This window comes from Schistocerca americana, chromosome 1, assembly GCF_021461395.2.
Source record: "Schistocerca americana isolate TAMUIC-IGC-003095 chromosome 1, iqSchAmer2.1, whole genome shotgun sequence".
Taxonomy (NCBI): Eukaryota; Metazoa; Arthropoda; class Insecta; order Orthoptera; family Acrididae; genus Schistocerca; species Schistocerca americana.
This window is the reverse complement of record NC_060119.1, coordinates 481,898,464-481,925,813: the sequence shown is the minus strand read 5'-3', so window position 1 is coordinate 481,925,813 and position 27,350 is coordinate 481,898,464. Positions and strand designations below refer to the sequence as shown.

General features: G+C 41.5%; 1 protein-coding gene across 2 annotated transcripts in view; it reads left to right on the top strand.

Moving 5' to 3' along the window:
- The window catches only part of LOC124604303 (probable ATP-dependent RNA helicase DDX60), a 243,057-nt gene that overhangs the window by 26,717 nt on the left and 188,990 nt on the right, over positions 1-27,350 (top strand). The window contains exon 1 of one of the 2 annotated variants that reach the window (XM_047136466.1): positions 12,640-12,718. The exons of the other annotated variant lie outside the window; for it this stretch is intronic. Coding sequence (XP_046992422.1) covers positions 12,655-12,718 — 64 coding nt within the window. The 5' untranslated portion in view covers positions 12,640-12,654. Of the gene's footprint in view, positions 1-12,639; positions 12,719-27,350 lie in introns of those variants that run through there. 2 annotated transcript variants of the gene reach the window in all.

Sequence of the window (27,350 nt, the reverse complement as noted above, 5' to 3'; positions counted from 1 at the left end):
ATCAGGGAGTGTCCTCTTGCTGGATTTTAAGTAGTGACTCTGAGATTTCGATATGTAGAAAGCATGAAATTAAAAGACAAAATTTTCCTTCTTGAGAGAGAGAGAGAGAGAGAGAGAGAGAGAGAGAGAGAGAGACGTGCGCACGCGCCCTGCTAGACTGAATTTTTCATAGTTTTTTCATGTATTCTTGATCAGCCATGTGATGTAACAATCATTGCAGCTTTATTGAAATGATATGAGAACTAGCAAGAAAAGAGAGATACCCTCCAATTTTTTATGTTGAAGAGAGTGACAGCAGGTATCATGTGAATCAAAAATGAAGATGGTAATACCTGTGATTTTGGTGAAAAGAGTCCTGAAATTTGCAAAATGAAAAAAAAAAAAAAATCTTTAGAAACAGTATTCATTAAAAATTTGTAAATATTTGTATGCATAATTCCAGCATTTTTATAATTTTATATTAAGCCACCGTGTTTCTCGTCAGTTTGTAAAAATGACTTACATTTCAAAATGGTCTTCTAACTATAATTTTGATCGAATAATTCTGGAAAAATATATTTTAACCCTCTTCCATTATGTACATTCTTATACCAAATTTTGACTAACAACTGTGATACGAGGTCAAGGGCCAGTGCGTGATTTCGGGTGAAGTAGGCCAACTACAAGAAAAGAGACTGCTCTTCCCAAGTGTTTTGCTGCTCACATAAGTGGTTCTGTAAATGCAACAGTTTTTATTCTGATAGCATGGTCTAAGTCAGCTTAACTATGGAAGGGTCTTATACGGATTGTAATGATTTTGTTGGGGTACATGCCCTCTGATTTAATCATATATCATGTTTCGTCGCCTGCAGAATCCCATTTCATGCAGTGACCACCACACACAACATGATCTACCAATTTTCATTTGAAGTTAAATCACACTGAAACATCATTTTTGTATCCTGTAAGAGAGAAACATTACCCCCTTTTTTCCAAAATGTGAAGCAAGTACATATGGATTTCAATATGAATGATACAGTGGCTGTCATAGAATGCTGAAACATTTTTCTTAATAAATGTTGTATACTGAATACAAAGGTGAAGGTAAGCAGTGGAACATCGCCAGTACTGTTGTTTGCTAACAGGATTGTGCGACGAAGCAAGCTGGGATATTTTTACTTCCCCTCTTGTGTTGCCATCTGCCTCCGTAAATAAAATTCATTTTTTCAATTTTAACTAATTACCATTAACATATGTAAATATAATCTGCATTTTCATAAAAGAGAAAAATTGGTCCTTAGTTTTAAAGAATATAACACCAGATGTAATTTTGTGCTTAGATTTATGTATGTAATTGATTTTCTAATTTATTTTGACTATTCATAGTTAGTATCTTTTTTTGTAGGGTGAAAACAGTAATTGTTTCATAACTTAAATTCTAGTGCTGACATATAAACGAATATAAATTCTGTACTAATTATAAACATTTGGAGGAACAACTAATAGTATTCTAAAGCATCTATTTGGTTCTATTTGAAAACATGTTAGCAAAACCAGCCCTTAAATAATTCCAAAGTAGTTAACAGTTTCATCAACAGTATTGTTTCCACAACTATATATATGTTAATTTCATCATTTAAACAAATAATTTGGCCGAAACCTTGTAGTAGAAGAAACTGTTAAAAGGAACGAATTTTTCGATGTATTCAGTTAATTTAATTAGTTAAGTTTTAATTGCAATTTCTGTAAATTAAACTTTGAACAATGTGTAGTTCCAGCACCCATTATTGTGAGGGTATATAAGGACCCAGTTTCTGGTCACGAGACAGTAAGTCCCTGGCCGAATTTCAGACGAGGAACCTGTGTTGGTTAGAACGACAACAATGAATCAACTTAACAGTGAATAAGTGTTACATCAATTGGCTGTGTGTAAAAACAAGGACATTTTCTGTTTCCATATGTACCTGTACCTGCTTATTCTTCAAGAACAGTGAACTTCATGGCTAGACTTTTACTGCTAGTAGATATTCAACAGTTAACTATGGTAGCGGTATGTGGATGTTCACCTGCAACCTATAACTGAGGCTTATCGAAATTTAAACAGTAGTGCACTAGCCACATAACTGTGTAATATTGGGGGTTGTGAAAAGTGAAAGTAAAAGACAGTGAAAAGCAACTGTGCCTCTGTCAGCTACATCATTTAAAGTAGTCTGTGTTGTACTTCCAAAACCCATCTTTCAGCCAGTGTAGCAGCGCACTACATCGACATCGAGAACAGCAAATGAAGAAAGAAACAAAGTAGATGAACCGCTACAATTGCATAGCTGTCACCTTTCCACCACCAGTTCATTACACACCGTATGATTATACATCTTCTTTATGAAGCATTGGCTCCTTGCTTCAATTTATTCTAAACTAGCATTTTATTTCAGACTTTGCCTACATGTACATATATCACGTATATTACACTCCTATCACCCTCCCCCTCTCTTTCTATCCATCTCCTCATCTGCCCTCTTTCTGTCCGTCACCTCCTCCCCATCTCTATTCCATCTCCTCTCCCTCCAACACCTCCTCACCCGTCTCTCTGTCCATCTCTTCTTCCCCTCTCTTTATCTCCTCCTCCCACTCTATCTGTCTGAATACTCTTCCCACCTGTCTCTGTCCATATACTCTCCCTCTTTCTATCCATCTCTCCCCCCCCCCCTTCCCCCCCCCCCCCCTCTGCGCATTTTCTGTCACTCTATTTTTATTTTCAATACCACCACCACAATGGAAGCTGGTTCTTAACACCACTGTACTTGTGATTACAAAGACTTTCCTGGCATAATAATTGATAATATTCTTCTCGGGTGTGCAGCTGGATCATAACGTCATCTTGACACAATATTTCAGCGGTCCAACTGGCCGCCATCTTCAGGTGAGAGTGCTGGTACATGATCTCGCCGGAACTGACTTCTCAGCGCAAGCGGCGGCCCCTATAGAGACCGCAGAAGGCCCACAATGCGTACGTGAGAAGGTGCCGTAACTGCCCTCTAGTGCAAGTAAACATACCGCGCCGCCAGTGGTGGAAACAGGCGAAATCGAGATATCGCTATCAAAAATTAAAAATTATTCCGACGATCGAAACACAGACTGTTGTTTTTTAATGTCTGATAACACCGGGTTCCAAGTTTTACTTAGAAGGTAACCCTTGTCTGTATGAATAAGATTATCAGATAAACGAATCTCTATTGTTTCCATCCCTCGCTACACCATGGGAGGAATGTAGGGCTTCAGAAAGAAGAGAGCCATATGCGCCTTGGTATTTAGTCTGTAGCAGAATGGACGGGGACTCCTTTCTACCTGTGAAGCCTCAGGTTTTTGTTGAACATGTTGAGGATAAGTTTGGGGAAGCGACAGCGCAGTCCAAGATGAGAAGCGGTGCAGTCTTCATTCAGACAACATCCCCAACGCAATCCTGCACATTACTGGCTGGGTTATATACCTGTTTCCGTCACCCCCCCTGAAAGCCTCAGCGTGGTCCAGGGGATTACTTTCCATCGTGACGTCCTCTTGCAGTCTGATGATGAGCTCCATGCCAATCTAGGATGGCGGAGTGTTCATTTCATTCTGGCACAGTTGCAGGAGACCCAAAGACAACAGGGTTGCTACCAGTGACTTCCTCTAGGCATTTGAGGGTGATTCATTGTCTGAAAAGGTCAAGGTGATCGTTTACCGCTGTGATGTTAAACCATACTTCTCTCCCCCTATGTGGTGCTACAAGTGCTGTAAATTCAGGCACATGTCTTCGTCGAGACTGTGGACATGCACTGCATCCAGATACTCTGTGTGCGCCTTCTTCCACTTGTATCAGCTGCGGAGAGCAGCACTTCCCCTGCTCACCAGACTGCACCGTACTCCAAAAGGAGCAGAAAATCATGGAGTACAGGACCCTGGACCAGTTGACTTACCAACAGGTTAAATGTAAATTTGAACAATTACACCCCATTCGGTTGATGTCCTCATAGGTTGCAGCTGCATTTTACCATCGCCATCACAAGTACCAGTCGTACCACACACTGTGCCATGAACAGTGGTCCCTCTGGGCCTCCAGAATACATCTGCCCCTTATTGGCAGGGGGGAAAATCTCCTTCTGTTCCTCCCAAAGTACCTACATCAGGAGCAAGGACCCCCAAATGCAGGGACCTCCCCACTCCCCCCTCCCCTCCCACCCCCCCTCCCCTGCTGGAGAAGCAACAGCCTCCTCCATCTCCTCTCGTGCAGAAGGGGTCTTTTGGGACCCTCTCTCCCAAGGTGCCCACTGTTGCCACAGCGGACACTCGCCAGTGCTAAAGGAGCCAAAAGCTGCTGGACGAAGGGCTTCATGGTCTTCCTCCGTGCCTGAAGCTACTTCAGAGAAGTCCTCCCAGCTGGTCGCTAAAGAGAAGTGAATGGGCAAGCAAACAAAGAAGTCTGCTAAGAAAAAGGACCTTCTGGTGGCCCCAACACCACAACTCCCTACCAATTCTGCACCTGTGGATTAGGTGGAGATTTCAATGTCCCCTGAGGACCTGGATCTCACTGATGCCTCATCCAATAGTAATGGATACAAATATTCAATCAGTGGCAGCAGGTGACCCTGAGGCATAGCCTGCCCCCTTGCATGCTTCATGTCTAGTCAGCCTTAAAACATCATCATCCTCCAGTGCGACTGCTGCAGTTTTTTCCACCACCTGGCTGAGCTACAGCAACTGTTAAACTTCAACGTGCTTTCTGCATTGCCCTCCAGGAAACCTAGTTCCCGGGAATGCGGACCCCTCCCCTTCTTGGCTATTGAGGGTATTACAAGAACTGTAGTGACTATAATAGTGTGTTAGGTGGGGTTTGTGTCTATGTCCTGTACTCAGTATGCAGTGAACCTGTGGCCCCTTAAACCCCTCTTGAAGCTGTGGCTGTCAAGATAAGGGCGACACAGGAAATAACTGTCTGCATGTATATCTTCCTCCAGATGGTGCAGTACCCCTGAATGCATTGGCTGCACTGATTCATCAACTCCCTAAACCTTTCCTACTTTTGAGAGATTTTAATGCCCATAACCCCTTGTGGGGTGGCACTGTGCTCACTGGCCAAGGTAGAGATGTCGAAACTTTCCTTTCTAAATGCGACCTTTGCCTCTTAAATACTGGGGCCCCCACACATTTCAATGTGGCTCATGGCTCTTACTTGGCCATTAATTTATCCCTCTGCAACCCAGGACTTCCCCCATCTGTCCACTGGAGAGCCCACAATGATTTGTGTGGTAGTGACCACTTTCCCATCTTCCTGTCACTCCCCCAGTGCCATTCTCCTGGACGTCTACCAAGATGGGCTTTAAACAAGGCAGACTGGGAAGCCTTCACCTCTGCTGTCATTGTTGAATCTCCCCCACATGGTAACATCAGTATGGTAGTTCAGCAGGTCACTAGAACGATTGTTTCTGTGGCGGAAAACACAATCGCTTGTTCTTTAGGGTGCCCCCGGCAAAAGTCAGTACATTAGTGCTCGCCAGAAATCACTGAGGCCATTAAAGAGCGTTGACAAGCTCTACAGCGACGTAAGTGGCACCCTTCCCTAGAACACCTAATAGCTTTTAAATGGCTCCCTGACCACGTTTGCCAGCTTATAAAAAGATGGAAACAGGCGTGTTGGGAGAAGTATGTCTCAGCCATTCAGTGCCACATGTCACCTTCCCAAATCTGGACGAAGATCAAACATGTTTGTGGGTAGCAGACCCCAACATGTGTTACTGGCTCAACATCAATGGCATGTTATCTACCGATGCAAACGAAGTTGCCGAGCACTTTGCTGAGCACTGTGCTCGAGCTTCTGCGGTAGAGAATTATCCCCCAGCATTTCGCACCCTCAAAGGGCAGATGCAAAGGAAAGCCCTCTCGTTCACTGAACATCACAGTGAACCCTATAATGTTCCATTTACAGAGTGGGAGCTCCTCAGCATCCTTGCACATTGCCCCGACACAGCTCCTGGGCCAGATCGGACCCACAGTCTGATGATCAAACATCTCTCGTCTGACTACAAGCGACGTCTCCTAGTCATCTTCAACTAGATCTAGTGTTATGGCAGCTTTCCATCACAGTAATGGAAGAGCACCATCATTCCAGTGCTCAAACCCAGTAAAAACCCTCTTGATGTGGACAGCTATCGGCCCGTGAGCCTCACCAATGTTCTTTGTAAGCTGTTAGAACATATGGTAAGTTGGCAGTTGTGTTGGGTTCTGGAGTCACGTGGCCTACTGGCTCCATGCCAGGGTGGATTCTGCCAGGGTTGCTCTACCACTTACAATCTAGTTTCCCTTGAGTCTGCCATCCAAACAGCGTTTTCCAGATGCCGACACCTAGTTGCTGTCCTTTTGGATTTACGAAAAGCTTACGACACGACCTGGGGACATCATATCCTTACCACATGTTGGAGTGGGATCTCCAGTGCCTGCTCCCGATTTTTATCGAAAATTTCCTATTGCTCCGTACTTTCCATATCCAAGTCAGTGCCTCCCATAGTTCCCCCCATATCCAGGAGAATTGGGTACTGCAGCACTCTGTATTGAGTGTATCTCTATTTTTAATGGCCATTAACAGTCTAGCAGCAGCTGTCAGGCTGTCAGTATCATCTTCTCTGTATGCAGATGACTTCTGCATTTTGTACTGCTCCTCCGGTACTGATGTTGACGAGTGGTGTCTACAGAAAGCCATACACATGATACAGTCATGGGCTCTAGCCTGCAGCTTCTAGTTTTCAGCCGCAAAGTCATGTTTCGTACACTTGTGTTGGCATCGTACCGTTTATCTGGAACCAGAACTTTACCTTAATGACGATCCACTCACTGTAGTGGAGACACATTGTCTCTTAGTACTGGTGGCTTCCTCATCTCTGTCAGCTGAAGCGGAAGTGCTGGCAGCACCTCAATGCTTTCTGCTGCCTAAGCAACACCAACTGGGGTGCATATCGCTCTACGCTGCTGCAGCTCTACAGAGTCCTTGTTCAATCCTGCCTTGACTGTGGGAGTCTGGTTTATGGTTCGGCAGCACCCTCAGCATTGCGTTTACTCAACCCAGTGCACCACTGTGGCATTCAACTGGAAACAGGAGCTTTTAGGATGAGTCTGGTGACCAGCGTCCTGGTCGAGGCCAGAGTCCCTCCATTGAAGGTTAGGCATGCACAACTGCTTGCTAGCTATGTTGCTCACATTCATAGTTCTCCTGAGCATCTGAATTACCATCTCCATTTCGCATCCACAGCGGTTCATCTCCCGCATTGGAGGCCCAGGTCAGGGCTTAAGATTGCAGTTCGCTTCCAATCTCTTCTGTCTGAAGCGGAGTCCTTGCCTTTACCACCTATACTCGAGGTCCATTTGCGTACACCTCCATGGTGTGCACCTAGGCTGAAGCTTCACCTGGACCTTTCACATGGTCCAAAGGACTCAGTAAACCCCACAACTCTCTGCTGTCACCTCCTCTCGATTCTTGACGTGTACCGGGACCATGAAGTGGTTTACTCTGACAGCTAGATGGCTGATGGTCACATTTCTTCACGTATGTCCATGGAGGACATATTGAACAGCACTTCTTGCCAGATGGCTGCAGTGTTTTCACTGAAGAACTGTCGGCCATTTCTCATGCTCTTGAGCACATCCGCTCATGCTCTGGTGAGTCGTTCCTTCTCTGTACTGACTTCTGGAGCAACCTACAAGCTATTGACCAGTTCTACCCCCGCTATTCTTTGGTAGCAACCATCCAGGAGTCCATCTATGCCCTGGAATGGTCCAATTGTTCCGTGGTGTTTGTGTGGACCCCTGGCCACATCGGAATCCCAGGAAATGAACTTGCTGACCAAACAAGTGACACAGAAACCGCTTCTGGAGATCGGCATCCCTGTAACTGACCTTGCGATCATTATTACATCGCAAGGTTTTTCAGCTTTGGGAGACGGAATGGCATAATCTCAGTATGTACAACAAACTGCGTGCCCTTAAGGAAACTACGAATGTGTGGAAGACCTTCATGTGAGCCTCTCACAGGGACTCGGTTCTCTGACGGCTCCACATTGGCCATATGTGGCTAACACATGGCTACCTCCTCCATCGCTAGGACCCACCTCGGTTTCACTGTGGCTCACATATGACTGTCGTCCACATCTTGCTGGACTACCCACCAGTCGCTCTGGGGTGGACTTCTAACTTTTCCAGCACGCTGCCTTCGGTGTTGGGTGACAATGCCTCAACAGCAGATTTAGTTTTACGTTTTATTTGTGAGGAGTTTTTTTATTGTACCATCTAAGAGTGGGCATTTAGCCTTCTCTCTGAGGTTGCCAGCCTCCCTGCATTTTAACTCTGTCACACTTTCTTTGTATTTGTTTGCCTTGGTGCTCGTCTTTTTCCCTACATGTGTTCATCTCACCTTGTGTTTTTGGGGTGGTCATTTTAATGTGCTGCAAAGTGGCAGGCTCATCCTATTTTATTATTGTGATCAGCCAGCCCAGACCATATGCTCTATGGTTTTAATTCCGCCTTCTACTTTTCCTTGTGGTGTATGTTTTCCCCGTTTTTTGTTCGTTCCATTTGTTTTCTTTTTAGGTCTGGTGTTGGGTGTTTTTGTACCTTGAGCCTTGCTTGCATCAGGTAAAAGGGACTGATGACCCTGTAGTTTGGTCCCTTTATATCCCAAACTAACCAACCAACCAACCAATCCAGTGGTTTAGGAGGAGATGAGGAGCATACACACATACGTGCATTTTTCGTATATTTGTATTATGAAAATGCATGTATGTTCAACATCCCCTAAACTACTGGACTGATTTCCACCAAAAGTGGTACACATACCACTTATTGCCTGTAAACAAGTTATATATATGGCATCATTCATAAGATTCATCATCCACATTTTCTCTGTTGTCTTGCCAAATATTTGAAATTTCGTGTTTGCTGTTTTGTACCTGGAGTCAGCCCATACAAATACTGCTCATCACATCTTTCATGCAACACCGATTGTCAGTGGGTGGTGTCTGTTTCTTTTCTGTTACAAACAAAATTACTTTTAAAGATGAATTTTACATGTCTGTTGGATAGAACTGTCCCAAAGTAGTGAACTGTGAGGTTTCTTTTATGAATATGTCCTAATATGGACAGTAAAACACAAAGAACAAAGAGTACTTCAGCAATGACTGAGCAGTATTGCTGCATGATGGTAAGTCAACGTGGATGAGAACAGAGCTATTACTGGTAGAATACTGGTTACACTTAGTGTTTTGCTGTGCCTGTTAATATACACTAATAAAACAAATATTGCATTTGACTAATGTGGGTGCATAAGTTTCTGCTTTAAAAATAATTTGGTTTGTAATAGGAAACAAACTGGCTCTTTCAGTTGACACTGGGTGTCATAGGAAAGATGTGACTGAGTAGTATTTGTTTGGGCTGACTTCAGCTACACAATGCAAAGACAGAAATTGCAAATATCTGTCAAAACACCAAGGAAAATGCTTGATGACTCTTTGGAGACACACAATAGTATATATAATTGCAAAACTGATCACATACCAAGTGTACAGGGTACTTCTTATATTACTCTATTGCAACCAAACATTATGATAACAGAAACACTTTACAAGCTTTAATTACATAGACAACATTTCTGCAATGAACATGAGTTGAAGTCATATTCTTTGATATAGGCAATTATACAAGATTAACATTAATTCTACTAACAAAATTTTGGAGGTGTTTAGCTATATTTCCTGTTTTAGTATAAGGGATCTGTGGTCTTTAGAGTTTTTCTTAAAGAATAATTGAATTTCGTTTAATTTCTTACCACCATGTAACAGTAAGTTTTTTGCATTACTCTGTGTTTTGTGTTGTGTATTGCAGTGAGAGCATATCACATGGTGTTTTGGTGTCGTGGAGTTATTTTAACAGAAATTGTGGTAATTGGAGTAACAAACCAATATAATTATTATTACATTATAATTCTGAAGATCATCCTAGTTCCTAGTATTATTCCATCAGTGGAGCTGTTGATTTCAAAGAGGTGTATCCTACTTATGACAAATTTCACAAAGGAATAGATGTACTGAAGTTGTAATTAATACGTCCACTAGAAGTTCAAACTAGGTACTATGTTCTGTCATACAAAGTGGCAAAATTACTGTAGTTGTTTCTTTCTTACTCATAGAGAGCAATTTTATGCAAAAAAACAAACAAAAGAGAGAGCGAGAGCGAGAGCGAGAGAGAGAGAGAGAGAGAGAGAGAGAGAGAGAGAGAGAGAGGAGAAATGTTTCCATGGATTTGCTTCTACTGTTCACTGCATAGATATCTACCATATAGGACATATATATTGGTTTCTCATGGTACATTTAAATTAAGCACTTTGGCTGCTCTTTCTTCTCCTTGTTGACTGTATTGGAATAATACAGTGCACTGTATTAGAATAATACACTGCACCATGCACTGTATGAGGGGGCACCCAAAAAAACCAACTGGAATTATCTTTTAAAAACCATGTATTTTCAAATCGTTTACAAAAAAGCCTTATCCCCTTCAAAATACTCTCTGTTACAACTAACACATTTGCCCCACTGGTGCTTCCACTCTTTGAAACATTTTTTGTAGTCATCTTTAGAAATGGCTTATAACTCCTGCCTTGTTTTTTTCTTGACTTCTTCAATGTTAACAATTCAGTGCCCTTTCATGCCCCTTTTCGTGTATGGAAATAAGAAAAAGTCACACGGAAAGAGGTCAGGTGAGTAAGGTGCGTGGGGCAGCAGAACCGTGCCATTTTTAGCCAAAAACTGTCAACAGAGATGGCTGTGTGTCAGTTGTGTTGTGGTGGAAGAACCACTCTCCTGTCTGTCACAAATCGGTTCTGAACTGAACTACAAGATAAGCCACTAATCTTAGATTAGATTAGGTTAGATTAGTTTTTCATTCCATAGGTCTGTATTGAAGAGATCCTCGTGGATGTGGAACATGTCAAAATCTTGGATAGTTGATCAGCTGTCAGCCAGTGGTAGCTTTCAATTTTTTTTTCAGTATTTTCGTCGATTCAGGCTGTTGATGGACGTCCAGGACGAGGTTTGTCATTAGTCGACATATCACCATTTTTAAATTGAGCAAGCCATTCGTACACTTGAGTGTACTTGAGCTTGGTAAGCTATTTTCAACATTGAAACAGTTTCAGCAGCATTTTTAGTGAGCAGAAAACAACATTTCATAGCTGCACATATTCACTTAAACTTGCCACCATAAAAAATGAAACAAGAACAAACAGCACTATCAAAAACTATCACTGCAGATGAACAGAACAAGCCAGGTCAACAACACAGGTCGCATTGAACTGGCAATGAGTTGTGTTATACACACTTAGTGGCAGAAATGTGTACTACACACCCACGGCAATGTTGTTCCAGTTTTCTTTGGGTACCCCCTCGTATTTCACACATTCTTGTTTCTCAGCACGTTGTAACACCTTGCATTCACTTTTAGTCATTATTTTCAATGATGGTGTATGCTCTCCTGACAATTGGTTAACATGATAATCTTCACAGCAAGCTGACACACTTAATCATGAATGTTATTGCTTGCAGTGCATACTAAACAGGTAATAGTATGCTCTGCTCTGCTCTGTTTCATATGTCTTGTCAAATGATAAACTTAGAGTTTTTTTTAAACAGCCTGGATTTCTGTTTATTCTCTCCAGTAATAAGTACTCCTTTGAATCTTCAGCTTTCCGTTGTATGTCTCACATATGTGTAACATACATTATTAATGGCAGTACTTGTAGGACAATGGTAAGTAATTGCATAAGTTGGAAGAAGAGAATGGTACAAGTATATATCTGTTATATATACAGAAAGCAGAGTGTACATATGTTTGGGATATCTTCCCAACAATTTCAGACAGATTTGGAGCAGAAACAGCAGTCGTAAAGAGTATCAGCACTGTGGGGTTTATAATCTCAGAGCACCAGTAGTCTCAGAGATATGGGCAAAAACTTTTTTTTCCCTTCCTAGCGTATAGGCTGCCCTGCACGACAGACATTTGTCTAGGAACAGTATCGGCCTGTCAAATCAACCTGCTTTGCAGGGCAACTTACGTGATACAGTTTTCCCAGTCCCAACATGTAGGGTCCCCTACATTAAAGGTATATTGTGTTGGAGTGGTATTGGCCTGCTTAATCAACATGCTTTGCAGAGCAGCTTGTACGTCAGATGCAAATAAGCTGAAGTGTTTAAAAAAATTGTTCACTCATGATGGTCATTCAGGCATACCTGACGAAAAGATAATTGCAACGCCAAGGAGGGGTTCTGTGACGTGTGTGAAAATTGGTATGCATGTTTCGACATCTGAAAGATGATGTCTGTTAAAATTTTGCTCCAGTTGCATAAGAGTGGCAGTAGTAGTGCCACTATGAGGATGCAATCAGGTTTGCTTTAAATATATGCTATAATATTCGTGAGCAATAGTTACCTTTGACACTGGTCATGTTGAGTTGATGTTAATCAAGAATGCCTTTATGGGAACAAAGATGCCATTCTCAACACCTCTCTGCATTTGAATGAGGTCGTGTAATAGGGCTATGAGAAGCTGGATGTTCCTTTGGCAATGTTGCAGGAAGACTTGATGGGAATTTAGCCACTGCTGGCAATGGAAGATGACTCTGGACGCCATGTGGCACTACCATTGTGTTCGGTGGATGGCTCTGGCAATTGTACGTCCCTTTATCTTTATTTGCCATTGACCACATGTAGTGAAATAGGCTTTATAATGATGTCAAGATACATAAGAAGTTACTATATTAGTTAGTGTTTACATTACAAGTACAAATTATTTATGCTGCATTAATCAATTGTACAGTATTGCAGTCATAGACTTTAAACTCAATTTCTATGTTAAAAGTCTCCAAGATTTCTGTAAGACTGTAGTATGGATTGTCTGTTAACTGTTTGTGCAGTCTACTTTTAAAATTATTGAAAAGTGTATTGAGTGCAGTAAGTGGTAATCTGTTAAATAATTTCAAACAGTTCACTTTGTGAGAGTTGCCTGTTTTTGTCAGCCTATGTCTAGGAATGTCTGTACCCTCTTTGTTTCTGGTGTCATGAAAGTGTACATTCTCTCTGGTGTTTTATTTTGTTCTGTTCTGTTTAGCATATATCAGTGATGCATAAATATAAAGATATATCACTGTCATTATTTTCATTTTGATGAATAAGAGACGACAGTGTTCCCTTGGGCCAACCTTGCACATTATTCATAGCACCTTTGTCTGCTTCAGTAGTAAATCACTGACATGACATTAGCGGCCCCATAGTAACAGCGCATAAGATATATGAGACTGAAAAAATCCAAAGTAAGCTGTTCTGTTACTCACTAGACCAGACGGTTTCCAGATGAGATAGGACACCCTTAATAACTTTTTTCAGACCTGATTGATATGGGGTTGCCAGTTAAGTTTGGAATCAACGTGTATTCCAAGCAATTTTACAGATTTTGGTTCTGCCTCTTTAGCCAGTCCCAACTGCAGATGCTGAGTTTTCTCCGGATTACATAGAAGTTTGTTAGCTGAGAACTAGTTTAGTGTTAAGGTGAGTGTGTTCTGTAATTTATTGTGTAGCTTTGATAAATCTCAATCTGTGCTGATTAAACCTTAATCATTCATTTAGCAGATAACTGACTCAGGCCCAACATAAGATGACAAATCATTAATTTCAACAATGAAGAAGAAAGGACCCAGGAGAGAGTCCTGAGGTATACCAGATGTGACACTATACATAGAAGAGTGTCTATTTTGAATTGACACAATTTGTCTCCTGTTATTTAGATAAGAGTTGATTATTTCTAACTGTGTGTTATTTATACCATAATACTTTTAGTTTGGTGAGTAGGATGTCAAAGGGGATAAGCCATACTCAGATCACAAAGTTCAAGTGAGACTGTTTGTTTATTTTCAAATCCAGTTAATGTCTGATAACTATTTCAAGGACTGCAGAGGTGATATTTTTCCCTTGTCGAAAACCATGCTGTCTGTTACAGAGAAGTTCATGCTTTTCAAAATAGTTGGTTAGCTGTTTGTGGAAAAATGCTTCAGATATTTTGGAAAAGGTTGGTACAGTAGACACTGATCTATAGTTGTCAGGGAGGTGTTTTTTACCCTTTTTGTATATAGGTATAACATTGGAAATTTTTAGCTGATCAGGGAAAACTCCAACTTCTGCAAAAAAGCAAGAGGATTGCAAATGAAGTGTATTGTCCTTTTTATTGTGTAGTTAGATACCCAATAGTGGTCCATGCTTTTTGAGTTTGAACATTTTCTAACAATATTTATTATATATGTGGGTGCAACTTTATGTAGCTGATCAGAAAGTATATCAACCGCTAGTATGTCTGACTGTTTAATTTGTGACTGTAATTCATTTACTGCAGTTGTAAAATATTTATTGAGCTCTTCTGGCTCAAGTAGAACATCTTGTGTTCGGTTAGAAGTATTTCTCATTTTATAATATCCCAAGCAGCCTTGAATTTGTTTGGGGCTCCTTCTATGTAATTTTCATAGGCAGCTTGTTTAGCAAGTTTAAGGTTGGCTTCGTAATGTTTTTTACATTTCAGGTAGTCTGTATAATAAGTATCATTTTGTTCTGTTCCACATTTACCATCGTTTTTGTGTGTTTTGTACAGTGAAAGCATCTTTTCCTGGATACTAGCAAGGTCATCAGTGTACCATTTAAGCTTTTTACCTTTTCTATTTGGTTTAGTACTGATACTTTTCATTGGTGAGCAAGAGTGCCGTAAGTCAGTATATATCTTATGGAAATTATGAAATAGAGTTTCAACAGTTGAGAGATCTGTGTCATATTCATAAACAAAGTACCAGTTTATCTTTCTGAGGGAGTCTGAATAACTTATTACTCTTTCTGACCTCTAACCCATGTCAAGCTTGTCTTCTTATTTGTAACCTTATAATCCTTACCTGACTGTGTGCACTGGTATGTTAGGAGTAGAGGATCGTGATCCGCAAAACAGTCATCTGCAATGCTTACACTATGTAAGTCTCTTGAAAAATTAACTATAATATTGTCCAAACAGGCATTTCCACATGTCAGGCTATTGTTGGTATAATATAGATTTAGTAATCTGAGTAGGTTTAAGAATGTTTCTGTGTTGAGTTCCTTTGTGTCTTGCAAGTCAATGTTGACATCACCACATATTGCTACATTTGTTTTGAGCTTTAAGATTTTTCTCATCAGCTGTTCAAATTTCTGGAAAAATAAGTTAACATCACTGTTTGGAGACCTTTAGAAGCTAAAAATAACAATATTTTGGTCTATCAGTCTTATACAAGTAAATTGGCTATTTAATTGTGAAGAGTATGAACTTACATCTATTTTAGAGAATTGTATATATTGTCTGATAAATATTGCGGCCCCTTCATTTTTTCTTTCACTTCTACACATTATAGCCACCAGAATGTACTTGCCAGGTATGAACAAATCTACTTTATATTCTGTTATTCAATGCTATGAGACACACAGTAAATCACAATTTTTTTTTTTTTTTTTTTTTTTACAAAAATGTTCCAACTCTAACAGCCTGTTCTTAATGCTGCAAATGTTGACTTGCAGGGTGGTAAGTGGGTCTACTTTACATCTATTTTGTTCCCTCTCTGAGCCATTAAAATATTGATTTTTACTTTTGTGTGTTTTAATTTCCTCTTCAGGAAGCTTGTCACTATTTTTGGAACAAACCCCATAAGATTTGGTCCATTTCAGCAGTTTCCCTGTAAAGGAGCACCCAGCACAATTATAGGCTTAATAATGTTGGTTTTTTCCCCCCAAAATATTTCTTCTGTAGCTTGTAAACCATGTGTGTAGCACCATACACTAAATAAATAAATCTTCTGTAACTTGGTTTATATTTGTGATCAGTTCTCTTTTGCTATGATGATTCAGGTGCACACCATGTCCAGTGAAACTGTTCCTTTTGTAGGCACTAGTATCTAATAATTTTACATTTGTAAATTTAGCACAAAAATATCTCAGTTTATCATTAGTTTGCCTAATTTCTGTATTGACACATGACCAATCAGGCAGGTCATACCTGAGTGGTAGAGTGGCTACAGTAACATTGGTGAAGTGTAAGTATTGTATTACTAAGATCAGTTTCTTGATGAATCTGTTGGCATTGTTTTTGTTGACATCGTTTGCACCGTCAATCAGTATTACACAGTCCTTTTTTGTGAGTTTGGAGCATTCATTGTTTATACCAGTAGTAACTGTGTCGAAATTTGCCCCTGGTTTTACTTCACTCTAAATACTTACACTGTTCCCGGCCTGCATTGACATTAGATTTGAGATGTTTCGTGTGTGGCTGTCCCCAAATAATTTCACCTCATGTTTCTGCGGACACTGCTGCACTTTCAAGTCGGACGTTTTGCATCTATTAGCAGTGGAGTGCCAAACAGTTTTTTTCCCCATGGTATTTTGTGACATTCTTCAAAATCCAGTGCAGCTAATTTATTGGTCACAGTCATTTTGCTTACCATTTTGATTTTCTCGCGCACAATACTCGACGAGATGATGTTTTTTGCTCGGTGCCATGTTTCCATACTTGAAGTGTGGAAGTCATTCAGATGGGATTCTTTTACACATAGTCTCTTTTCTAAGTTGCTGTATTTTTTACTGAGAGCAATGTACCTATTGTTTAAAGCATCGATATCACTCTGTAGCACTTTTATTATTTCGTCTTTGTCTCTGATGTTGTTTATGATTTCTCGTTCATGTATTTCCTCGACACAGGTGCAGCATGTCCAAGTAAAGTCATTCTTTACAAATTCTACAAACACTTTTGAGCATTTCTCATGGAACCAGCGTTGACACTCTGTGCACTGAACTCCTTAACACACACTTTATACTTATCATCACTTTTAATTGCATTTTTGCCATGATAGTTATCACTAACATTAACCGACACCATCTTGCATCTGCAACAGCTATTTGAGCAGCAGTTGTCACCACAGTGACACAACAAACTGTTACAAAGCAGTTAATTCAAGGACAGCTCTGAGCTAAATGTCTTGTAGTGTGCGTTGCACTGACTCCAAATTACCGTGAGTTTGAATGAGGTCATGTAATAGGGCCACAAGAAGCTGGATGTTCCTTCTGTGATATTGTGGAAAGACTTGGCAGGAATGTAGCCACTGTACATGACTGCTGACAATGGCGGTCATGAGAATGTTTGGTCACAAGAAGACTCGGCTCAGGATGGCCACGTGGCTCTACTGAGAGGGAAGACCATCATGTTTGGTCTATGGCTCTGGTGCATCTGCAGCAGCAATTTGAGCTACAGTTGGTATCATAGTGACACAGTGAACTGTTACAAATCTATTACTTCAAGGACATCTTGAAGCCAGATGCCCTGTAGTGAAAAATTCCACTAAGCCCAAGCCACCACCATATACGAATTCAGTGATCAAGTGAGAGCTCATTGGAAGCCAGGGTGGATGTTTTTTGTTCTTTTCTTTTGTGCTGTGGTTGTGCCTCAGTGCCAGTGAGGCCTATACGTTGGCTAGAAGGATGCGAGTTGAGCACCTGCAACAAACCTGTCAGTGTGCTAGACACACTGGACCTACATTTGGAGTTATGGTCTGGAGTGCAGTTTTGTATGACAGCAGGAATGCTCTCGTGATTACCCCACATATACTGATTGCAAATTTGTATGTCAGTCTTATGATTCGGCGTGTGGTGATGCCATTCATGAACAGCATTCCAGGGGGAGTTTCTCAACAGGATAACACTCACCCATGTACCACTGTTGGATTACAAAATTCTCTACCCAGTGTCATCATGTTGCTTTGGCCTTCTCAATCATGAGATCTGTTTCCAGTTGAGAACATATGGGACATCATCAGATGACAACTCTAGCATCATCCGGAGCTAGCATTAACCATCCCTGAGTGACTGACCAAGTGCAATAGTCATGGAACTCCATCCCATAAATTGACACCCAGCACCTGTACAACACAATGCATGCACGTCTGCATTCAACATTCTGGTGGTTACACCAGTTACTAATGAAACAGCATTTCGCATTTGCAGTGGCTTGTCTCACACTTACATTAACCTGTGATATTGCAGTTTTAATCACTTAAATATGTTACCTAGACAAATGGATTGCCAAAATTTCATTACTCTATATTAATTATTTTTTGGTGTTAAGATTTTTTCTATCAGTGTATAATTGTTTTGACTACCACACAGACTCCTGTATGGAGGGCATAATAATAGGCACCCTGGGCATAGAGAAGCAACTGAAATAGCTTAAACAAGTAAGTCTCCAGGTGTGGATGGGATTCCAGTTTGGTTTTATATTTACATTTTACTTAAGGATCATGAAGATAAGAGAAATTATGGCTCCTACAGAGTGATATAGAGAGCTGTTTTCCTCTTGCTTTGCTTGCGAGTGGAACTGGAAAGGATATGGCTAGTAGTGGCCCAAGGTACTCTTCACCATCCACCATACATCATATAATGGCTTGCGGAGTATTATGTAGATGTAGGTATACATCATAACTGAAAGAGCATGCCATTCCATTGAGTGATTTTTTTTTTTTTCCTCTGTGCAACTGAGTTTTTATGTACTTTGGTAATATCAGTACCACATAGAATTTATAACCAATAAAATGGCTGTATGAAGTACACAGTTCCGGAATTGATTATGGATGAATCATGTGGTTAGTTGATCTCACTAGCTTTCTCACCTCTGACCAGACATTCTTTGTGGGGTTTCTGTGAGCAGGCAGGCATATAGAATTGGAGGGATTTCAAGGGTGTACCTGTTCTCAGGTGCCTAGGACTAATTCTTAGGTTTTCTCTGTGTAGGTACATTTTTAAAATTCTTAATAAAGGTGGGCAGTTGCCGTCAATGGTGTTGCCAAACTGGGATGTCATAGAGGTACTTTGCTGTTTTATTCATGCACGTATCAATGTCACACGCCTTTGTGATCATGCCACAGAAGGCCGTGCAGTAGCAGGGCTGAAAATGCGTAAGCACCCTTTTGCTGTTTTGGATCACATTGAATTTTTGTTGCATGGTAAACAGTCCTTAGTGGTTGCAACCTGTACACGAGTCAAATACCATGGTCATGCTGCTCTCCAAAATGACGCAATCACATTCATTGTGGATGCAACCCTACAATGTCCTTAGAGAAGAATTGAAAATATCAGCAGCATCAAAGATTGTCAAGAATGCCATCTATTGCTCGTTGTACTGCGAACTGCTATTTTCTGCTGCAAAGTATATGGGAATCAGTGCCCATTGAAAGGGGTAGTTTCATTGACAACCTTTATATCACCCCTTGAGCCCTTTTGATGTTGGTTCTGAGCAGTGGTGTGTCTGAAATGTTTTTTGTGGCCACTTTTAAGAAAACCATGAGATTTCAATGCTGGGTGTTGCACTTCTGACTTTCATCGCAACGGCGTTAGAAGAAGGGATGAAATGTGGGTAAGAGGAGGTTCGTGACCTTCCCATTGTGTGACACATCCATGGTGGAGCTGGACAGAATTATGGTGAAATTTGGTGCCATGTGACACCATTAACCCACCTTACACATCACATGAACTGAGCTCTGGCATTTTTTTCACTTGTTTTGACACGTTGACACCTTGATGTTTGATGTGTTGTTGAGCCCAAGAGTGATGTAACAGGGGTGATGTTACAGGGTGCCACACTTTTGCACCTTTACAGAGGAAGGCTGTAGGCACTTCTGAGTCAAATGTGAAACATCTGCATCACAGTGGGAGACAGTTACAGGGTTCCAAAAAATGTATCCCTTAATTGTGTTACACATTGTACAGTCAATAGATAGGAACTGTCTGTAATTATATACACCATGAAACAGAAAGATACTGAAGAGCATTGATGGCAGTAGAATGCAATCACAAGCAGGTCACGTAACATTGTTGAGGATAATCAAGTGTCCTAGATGATATTCGTCCCCATGACAAGATGGAAACAAAGCCACTCCCCACAGAGTTGGAAGTGTAACACACAAATCAAATCAGGCCCAATGAGGTGTAATCACAAAGGGAAGCTTGGATTCTCTTGTGTAATGTCAGCTGAACACTGAATGTTATTTATGCCTGATCTTGATCTTAGTTAGATTGGAAAAACAATAATCTAACCTTCCTCACAGTGATACGACTGAATAAAATCTTAATGGGTTTTCAAGTGGTTATACATTACACAATTTTTTGGCCGAGTGTTCCCCTTATGATTGATGCCCTCATCCTTATACAGCTGTGGTATTGACTGTGAAATTACTGGTGCTCTGTTTGCCATTACATAAGACAATGTTTCTTATCCACATATGCAGCACTTGCTTTAACTTCCTGATGGGCAGGTCCCATGATGTATTTAGCTGCAAATTACCATTTTTAATTATCACATCAGCAGATATTTTGACCTGTGTAGCTTCTTTAACTACCCTGTTATAGAAATTATTACTCTTTGTAATGATAGAGGTCAAAATGTAACCAACTGTAGTGGCAACATTTAAAATTTTATGAAGTATGCATAGATAACAATACTTTAATTATTTCAGTTAATTACTTTACAGTTACAGTATAACTTTTGGTCCCAACATGAATCCGGTGGCTTTACAATTGGCTCTATTACTATTACTGTTTCATATATGGATTCTGCAAAGGATCATTTCAGACAGTGTTACATTTGGTTTATACTGTCATTTGGCGGAAGATTGACCACTTTCTTGATGTTTTTGTAGAATATCTCATGCATATATCAATTTCTGTTAATGGTGATATTTATTACTGTACATTTTTTCTATACAAGCATCCGTAGTGCACTGTGTATATTATGATTTTCATAGGTTAGTAGGGGGAAAAAAATATATATATATATCTAAAGGGGTCAATGCCACCCCATGATGCGAGGCTACATTGACCCCTCAAATTTGCTTTATAATCAAACCCTTGCAGAATGGTCTTGGGATAGATGTTAGTGTAGTGCAATATGATTATGACCCCTGTAAAGGCATCTCAGTGACCTCCATTGACAGCTGAATGTTTTGTAAAATTCTGATAAGCTAATGGAACACCCATTTCTATGAATGTAATTATCAATCCTTTATTCAAAACACACTACAAAAAACTTTTACTGACAAAAAGCCTTAAACTTCTTTTACTCTAATCCTCCCTGGAAATTTGTACAGGATTCTATGTCCAGTCAGCCCGTAGCTTGGTGGAGGCAGCTTGCCAATCATGTCACAGAATGGGGCAGTGAATATATCACATTCTTTTGGCACAAATGTAATTTTCATTGAATCAGTGGAGTGAAGCCTCATTACTTCATTGTTGCAACTTTTTTAATAATACAAACATTGTGGAAAGTTTGCTTCCCTCTTTTACCCCCAACTATTTTGGCCGTAACAAAGCCATTTGGAAAATGATTATTTGACACTTGTAGTTAATGAGCAGCAAATCTTTGACAACTGTACCATCTGAAGGATCAAAATCACTTTCATCTGTTTCCAAAGTCTCTGGCAATTTCGTTACATCAAGCTCATCTTCTGACAAAGAATTATCACACTTTCTGATGAGATTTTTCTTGGCCTTTGAGAGTTCTTCATTAGTTGCGGAAGACTTGGAGTAACTTGGCTCCTTTGGCTAACATAATTTGTGTGTTTTCAAGCATGACATTTGCATATGAAATGACGAAGTCCTGCCTATCATGGCAATAACTTGGTAAATTTTCATCTCATACAATAACAATAAATGACAAATATTACAAATAGTCTCCATATAAAAGCTATCATTACAAAAATCATGTATCTTAAATTACAATAATCATTTTGCCATATAGAAAAGATATAAGTCTTATTTTACAACAGCCTGTGTTTACATAGGATGAACTAAAATATGTTGAATGTGAAGTGCCACAGATCAAGCTTTTGATGTTCCGTGACTCAGTCATGGTTTAAAATATGTAAAGAAACAGAACTGTGTTGAAAAATATTCTTATACCATATTTACATTTTTACAACTTAGTGCACAAAAACTCTAAGTGTAATCCAACAGCCGTTTCAAATGCTCACGACACAACTAGCTGTTCCAGACCACACATTGCTGTGGCATAGTCTGGTGAAATGGAAAAGAGAAAGCAAACATTTCTAATGTCCTAATCTCCTTCTCTCCCCCTCTCTTTGCCCATCTCCCCCTTCCCCCTATATCTGCCCATCACCTCCTTCTCTCTCTCTCTCTCTCCATCCCCCCCTGTCCCCTCTCTCTCCCATTCTCTCTGTCCATCACCTCCTCTGTCTTTCTATGTCCCTCTCGTCCTCCCCTTATCTCTCCATTTCCTGCTGCTCCTCTCTCTGTCCATCTCCTCCTTTCCACTTTCTATGTCTCTTGCCTCCCACCCCTAATCCATCTCTTGTTCCCCCTCTTATGACCTTAAGCCTTGTTTATTGTTATTGCACGTTCAGATTCTGCAGTAGGATCCTAATCATAAGCTGATAAGCCATAAACCCAACATTCCACATGGCGTTTTATCTGTCTGAGTGTTTATTAGAGTACTGTGTAAAAATTTATTGGTCAGCAACAGCACATTTTCCCAAACATTTCTTGTAATTAACTGTTTTACTAGTTTAATTGTGTCAAGACATGTTCTACCATGAACCCATGAGATCATTATACATCTTCATATTACCATCAGACTCAGTAAATTCTTTACAAATGTTCATCTGCTTCCCAGATACAAATTTAGCAAACCTCAGCTGCCTACTGTGTGTGTGTGTGTGTGTGTGTGTGTGTGTGTGTCAAATTTTCGCATGTACGTCAGTAGCTCCACGCGCAGCCAGAGCCGCTGGGTTTATTCATGCGACACATGGGTTATTTATTCCATGTTTTTGTTACTTTTGTATGTTTATTATTCTATTTTTTCTCTCTCTTTCTCTAGTGTGTGTTCCTTTCATATGTGTTTAGGAATGCTAGCAATGAGGAGCTCACTCACATTGATTAGACTGTTGAACATTACTAGAATCGTGAGCTCTGTATTTTAGTGGCGCACACAAAAATAAAGTTATGTCATTTATTTTAAAATATTCTGATATATGCATCATTTCTGTAGCTGGTGTGGCAGAGTCACAGGACCTAATTCATTTACACTGTGGCTAAAGTGGTGACCGCGACACGATCTGGCCTGCCTGCATGTTCGTAACACCAGTAAAGAATGAATGAGACTCCAGCAGCTACTAACCTGGCAGTATCTAGACTAGCCATGAGGCTACTGCTGTTCTGGCCACAAAATCTGGCACTGTGGTTTGTCCAGGTAGAGGCTTTTTTTTTATTTTATTTTATTTTTATTTTTATTTTTTTATTTTTTATTCAGGCGTTACCGCAGACACATCTAATTTTGCATTGGTGGTGAGCCAGTTGGAGCAGCAGTATGTGGCAGAAGTGCAAGATACCATTGTCGCACCACCTGAAGAGAATGCATACGAATGGTTGAAGGTGGAACTGATCTGTCATGTATCTGCCTCACAAGAAGGGGGCATCCGTCAGATACTAACTCAAGAAGATATTGGAAACCAAAAACCATCACAGTATCTGTGGCATCTTAGAAGTAAAATTGATGCTGGTAGCTTACCTGATCATCTGCTGCGTACAATATGGAGGAGTTGCTTACCTCCATCTATCAAGATGATTATCGCAACGCAGTCAGAGATGTCGTTAGATGCCTTGGCAGAATTGGCCGACAGGGTGCTGGATGCCATCTCACCTGTGTCTGTTATGGTATCAGCCATACAGAGCATGAGTACAGCCACCATGGTGGCGCAAGCTGACTATGATGTATTAGTGGTGAAGGTCGATCAACTGACGCAACAGGTTAGCCAGCTGGTAGCGTGTTGCAGTGTTGGTGATCAGAGCCGACCAAGATACAGGAGACGCTCCTGCAGCATTGCTGCGTCCTGCTCACCTGCGCTGTCACCTGGCACAGCAGGCACTTCGTCCAATTGCCGGCCAACATCACAGCATCTATTCGTCAGTGATTGACACACTGGCTGTAAATACTTGATCGATACTGGCTCCAACTTATACATTTCCCTGTGTATGATGCTACATCAATGCTGACCACGTACGTCATTTTGCCTGGTGGCTGCGAATAATTCGTCTAGTGCAGCATACGGCTTTCAGAGAAAAGAGCTGGAGCCTGGCCTCCGCTGCGCATTCCTGTGGAATTTCACGGTGGCAGATGTGGCAAAGCCAATAATAGGAGTGGATTTCTTGGCATACTGTAACCTTTTACCAGATATGACTGACACCTGCCTTGTAGACCAGATCACCAGGTTGACGGCCGCAGGTTTCGAGCACCAGACATCCACCCAATCAGTCTGGCTGATTACCACCACTGACGATGAGTACGCCGTGCTTTTGAAGGCCTGTCCAGTGTTAACAAAGCCCCTGGGCATACTGAAGGATGTCAGACACAACACTAAGCACTATATCAGGACAACTGAGGGGCCACTGATCTCCTGTCGCCCACGGTAATTGACGCCTGGTGCTGCACCGTTTGAAGATAGCCAAGACTGAGTTTGATTACATGATCAAAGAGGGCATCATGCATCTGTCTGACAGCCCCTAGTATTCACTGTTACACCTCGTCCCCAAAAAGGGTGGTGCATGGCGGCCTTGTGGGGATTACAGAACACTGAATGTCTGCTCAATTCCTGACGGGTACCCAATACCTCCACTCTATGACTTCAATTATATGTTGAGCGGCGCTTGTGTGTATAGTGTACTAGATTGCGCCAAAGTATATGCACAGATTCCGGTGGCCAATGAAGATATACTGAAGACAGCCATTATTACACCATATAGCTTATTTGAAAGCAAATTTATGACTGTCTTTGTAATGCATGCAAACATGGCAAAGATTTGTCGATTCACTGCTGCAAGGCCTGTGATTCTGTTTTGCGAACCTGGGCAACGTTTTGGTCTTCTCAGCCTCACCAGAAGAACATTGCCAGCATCTTGTTGAGGTTTTTCAATGACTAAGTGAGTATGGAATTGTGCTGAATGTGGCAAAGTGTATCTCCAGACAGTCACAAGTTGACTTCCTAGGCCACCACATTACTCCTTCAGGCTCGCTACCATTGCTGGACAAAATAGAGGCTATCCACCGGCCGCCCTGGCTGGCCACATGCAAGGAATTAAGATGCCACCTAGGAATGTTGAACTTTTATTGGCGGCATCTTCTGCTTACAGCTGAAGTTCAGGAGCTGCTGACAGCCAAGCTGGCAGGCCTGAAGGCTAAATGCAATTCAACAATTACCTGGATGGACGACATGATCGTGGCATTTCAGAAAACAAAACAAGTGGTAGCAGACCCGGCATTTTTGACACATCCTGAGCCGAATACACTGTTGACTGCAGTTGTAGATGTGAGCCAGACAGCAGTAGGCAGCATGCTTGCTTCAACAACGCATTGATGAGTCCTGGCAGCTGCTAATGTTCTTCTCTAAAAAGCTGACCACAGCACAAAAAAAAAAAAAAAAAAAAAAAAAAAAAAAAACAATGGAATATCAGGCAACAGCGAACTGCTTGCAATGGAAGAGTCTGTCAAATATTTTGGTCCTCACATTGAGGCTCGTGCCTTCACAGTATTTACAGACCGCAAGCCGCTGACATTCCCCTTCCAGCAAAGTAATCTGAACTGCTTGCTGAGGCAACACAATCAATTGCTATACGTTGCCCAATTCACCACAGACATTCAACACATTTCCGCAACTGACAACATCGTCACAGACTGTCTCTCTCACATTGGAAGCGTCTCTCCACTGGACTATGCAGCACTCGCAAAAACACAGAGGTCAGCCCCAGAGCTGCAAAACCTGTTACAAAACACGCTGTCTTCATTGCAACTGCAACCCGTAGACATTCCTGGCACTGACGTGCAACAGTATTGCGATGTGTCCACAGCCAAACCACTTCCACACCTGCCTCCAAAGTTCCGACGGCAAGCATTCCCTACACAGCCTGAGACACCCAGGCACGAGACCTACACTGTGTCTAGTTCTAGATCGTTTCGTGTGGCTGGGAGCAAAGAGAGAGTGGACGGAGTGTTGTCTCCGGTGCCAAAGCAGTAAAGTTGGCAGACACATACATACGCCAGTAGGTAATTTCCCTGATATCACAGTGCAATTCACACATGTTCACATTGATGTCGACAGATTCACTCATTGGCTGGAAGCAGTACCAATAGGTAATATCTCAGCCGAAACCTTGGCGTGTGCATTTGTGTCACATTGGATGTCTCGGTTTGGATGCCCGCTCCATGTCACCACTGATAGAGGCAGACAATTTGAGTCCAAATTGTTTGCAAAACTGTCAGTACTTTGTGGTGTGAATGTCTTTGGACAACCAGTTACCATTCAGCAAGCAATGGAATGGTTGAATGATGGCATCACACCCTAAACATAATGCTGATGTGCCATGCAAATGGGTGGACTGAGGCTTTACCAATCATCCTACTCAGACTCCAAAACACATACAGACCCGACCTGGGTGGTTCCTTGGCCAAGCTAGTATATGGGGAAATGCTGAGACTACGCAGTGATTTTGTAGAAGCAGCTCCAAGACACGAAGTGGATCCTTATACCCTCGCTGGCCATCTCAGAGAGCACATCCAGATTATATAGCCCCCACAGCAATCCAGTCACATCACCAGCCCACTGTTCGTGCACAAGAACCTCAGATCATGCTCTCACGTGATGTTATGTAGTGACGACATCAAACCGGCTCTCCAGTCGCCCTACACCAGTTCACATCAGATTGTCAGTAGAGGAGACTGCACACTGGACATCCTCCTGAAGGAGAAACATACCACTGTCACCACTGACAGAGTGAAGCTGGACTAAGTTTTCCATGAGCCACCCCCAGTGAACAGACAACTACTGCCTCACCCACCGCCCGTTCCAGCAACAGAAATGACCCGGTCACCCGCACTGACTGCGCCAGAAGCTCCCGCAACACAGCTTACCATGAGATCTGGCCATCATGTGCACATCCTGGTGTGTTTTCTGGATGGCGCTCCGCTCCCGCTGAGGGGGCTGATGTAGCGACCTGCAGCCACGTACCATGTGGGCTGATGTAGCGACCTGCAGCCACATACCATGTGTGTGTTTGTTAGTGCACAAGTATCAAATTTTTGCACGTGTGTCAGTAGTTCCGTGCACGCTGCCAGAGGCACTGGGTTTATTTGTGTGAAGTGCAGATCATTTTTTCCTTGTGCTTGCTAGGTTTTGTATGTTAATTATTCTATTTTTTTTC